Below are 3,217 nucleotides of genomic sequence, written 5' to 3'. Positions count from 1 at the left end.
TTACACACTCTTTTTCACCTTTATACAGGTAGCCATGTGATATGCCCTATGGATAGTGTCTGTTAGGACATTCACAATTTTCTCCAACTCCTCCCCTTTCTTGATGTCAATCAGGGGTTCCGGTCTCCAGAGATCAGCCAGACATAATTTATAGAGCTCCCAGTTTGTAATATTGATGATTTTGCACCTACCACCAACTTCCCCAATTTCTATGGAGGTAAGTATATAATTATGGTCGCTTGCCGAGACCTTATCAATGGTGTTACAGGTGATGTTCTGTTTGAGAAGATTGGGGTTGCCAAGACAAACATCCACCCAACTGTCCCCCAGGACCGTAGAGAAGGTAGGCAAAGGGCTGTCATTGAGAGACGTGAGGCTAAAGGCTGCAATTAGTTCACAGAGTTTGTACCCCCTCGGGTCTTCCTTTGGACTGTGCCAGAGGTGCGACTTAGCATTGAAGTCTCCCATAACGATAACTTTGTTGCCCTTAAGCTGTTCCATGGTCAGACTCAGGAGATCCAGAGGGTGTGTAAGATCCTCGTCTGGGGAACAATAGAATGAGATGATATAAATGCCGTCGTCCCTTGTGTCAACCTTCACCGTGGTGAAGTAGTTATTAGAGTGCTGTGCTATGAGTTGGGTCATAATGCTGTTATTGTAGGCAATGATACCAGTTTTAATCCTGTTGTCTGATGTAATTGTGTTATGAATCTTGTTGTTACCCAGCATAGCTATCTTCTTATTGTAGACATAGGGCTCTTGGATTACAAGGATATCCACTTTGAGGTCTTGCACCATCTGCAGAGCTTCTGTGGAGGCTGCTTTAGACCGTTGCAGATTAATCTGGAGGATATTGAGGGTGTGACTTTCCTTTGGGCTGTGAGGAGTAGCCATGGTGACGTGGTTGAGGGACTGATCCAAAGAACCTGCGCACCATATCCGATTACTCATATTGCGTGGCCCTTACCTGATTTATTTTATACCATTTAAGAAGTTGGCAGCTCTTGTCAAAAGCGTTGTGGTCGGTGGGGAGAGCTTTATTCTGGGGTACCGTCTTGTTGTATCTTCTGCAGTTGTGACAGACTGGGTCCCTTTGAAGATTGGGGCAGTCTCTGAATCTGTGCTTTTTGGTGCAGTGTGTGCACCTTTGTTCCTCTGGGCAAGTATAAGAGGTGTGCCCAAATCCTGTGCAATTATAACACCGGGTGATGGCGATGTAGTCATCAACCACTATTGAGCTCCAGCCCAGGTAAACTCTACGGTTCTTCATTAGCGCGTTCCTTGTGCTGGGGGCCACCTTAAGGATGACGTGCCTAGATTCTTTATTCCTTGTTGGATGGAAACTGTGGTTAATTGAGTTGTTTTTGTGGAATTCTTCCTCTGTAGTGTATTCCTGTATTTTAGTATTCTGGTCATAGATGTTGCCTAGAAGTTCTTCATCTTGAACACTATCCGGGACATTAAATAATATCACCCTTGGCTGTTTTTTCCTTGGTTCCACCACCTTTATTTTGTGAGAGAGTGCTTCCTGAGTTTGAACTGCTGTTTTGAGGGTCTGAAGGTCACTTTCTTCTTGCAACTGGATCTTAAGGTCCCCACTGGGGAGGAGCCTTACTGCCTTGATTTTTACCCCCAATCGCTTGGGGTCCACATATTTTTGAATCAATTCTAACGTCTCCTCTGGGATGGGGGTGGGCTCATCAGGACTTTTTATTTTCGTGATAACCATATCATAGCTAGCATTCATTGGGTTCTTAACCCCCTCAAGTTTTTCTGATTTTGCTGTGATAAGTTTTGTAGTACTACTACTGGGTGTTCCCTTATTCCTTTTGGTGACCTCCGCATAAGAACCTTTGGTACCCCCAGAGTTGGGGCCAGAGAGAGCCTTTACCCTTTCCCTCAGAGCGAGAATGACTCCAAAAAGCTGGTTGGCGGCTGCATGCATTCTCACCGCCGCTTCCCGTACCATTCCTCGCTCCTTAGATTTGACTGAGATGTTGGTGTTCGTTGGAATATTGCTCATGATAGTTTCTAGTTCCTCGTTAATACTAGAGATAAGGTCCTCTTCGACGAAGCTGTTGTTCGTTTCTGTGCGCAATTTTATACCATGGACAAAGTTAAAAAAGATGCATTTCTGACAGGTTATCTCGCAGTCTGGCAGGACAAGATGCTGCTTTATATGAAGAGAAAGTTTTATATATCAAGGTGTCGATCCATACGAAGACAGCATCTTCGTTGTACATCAAGAGTTGTAGCATAAAGTAGAATTTGGTGACATCATGAATTATTTGGTTTTGACGACAAATTACTACACTCTTTTACAAATGAAAGCTTACAAGTTTTTAGAAGCCCATAACTATCTTACAAATGTTTCTCCTGATTATATGCTCTTTCATAGCGCCCTTGATATGCAGTTCGGTTGTGGTCACTCTCATACCTCATGTTTAATGTTGGCATCCAGTCTGGTAATAACTCATCATAAAACGAGGAAGATTTTTCTTTAGTGTATAAAAGCTTTTTTAAATATACTCGTATTATATTATTAAAAGGAATTTACCATTATGCTATGTTATATATAAATAATAAATAAGAATTTGTCAGGAATAACAAAGATTAATATGTAATGATTATTTTGTTATTAATGTAAATAAAAAAAATCATTGTAAAAAGTAACATCTTAAATGTTAATGCTACTCACCAAAATAACCTAACTTAGCAATTTGTAAGTGAACAATGGAAATTATTGGTTTTTATCTTAAAAATATACCCACTTTTATTTATGTAAATTAGACTGGAAAAATAATTAGAATTAAAAATGAATTTTGAACCAATTGACCAAGAAAACAAACTGAAAGGTGAAAAATAAAGTTAAAACACAATCATTATCTATTCAAGCTAAAATCTGTGGTTGTTAAAATTATTTAACTTTCTTTTGTCAATATTAACAAAGGGATTTATACAACCGGCTTATTCACACTATGATGCTGGTGCAAAAGTTGATTAGATTAGATTCAATGATTAGATATGAGTATCCTATCTAATCATTTATTGATAACTAGTAATCAAATGTTATTGCTTACCTGAAATCAAATGTTTCCGACAAATTCTTGTATTGATATTCACTTTGTCCGTATTGAAAATTTTCTGGTTAATTCTCGAGAGCCATGCAGATTGTCCCACCGGGACGCCTTTCGTTGTCATCGCCGGTGTTGGTATA

At 39.9% G+C, this 3,217-nt stretch overlaps 1 protein-coding gene across 1 annotated transcript; it reads right to left on the bottom strand.

Annotated features, from left to right (window-relative positions):
* LOC111636752 lies at window positions 1–894 on the bottom strand. The gene has a single exon (XM_023382072.1). The coding sequence runs from the start codon at window positions 892–894 to the stop codon at window positions 1–3; it is 894 nt and encodes a 297-aa protein (XP_023237840.1).
* Window positions 895–3,217: the final 2,323 nt, after the last annotated feature.

This window comes from Centruroides sculpturatus, unplaced genomic scaffold, assembly GCF_000671375.1.
Source record: "Centruroides sculpturatus isolate CEXI.00-Female unplaced genomic scaffold, Cexi_2.0 scaffold874, whole genome shotgun sequence".
NCBI lineage: Eukaryota > Metazoa > Arthropoda > Arachnida > Scorpiones > Buthidae > Centruroides > Centruroides sculpturatus.
This window is presented reverse-complemented; position numbering and strand designations above follow the sequence as displayed.

Coding starts and splice junctions, on each gene's coding strand:
- LOC111636752 (XM_023382072.1), bottom strand. CDS start 894: ATGGCTACTCCTCACAGCCCAAAGGAAAGTCACACCCTCAATATCCTC.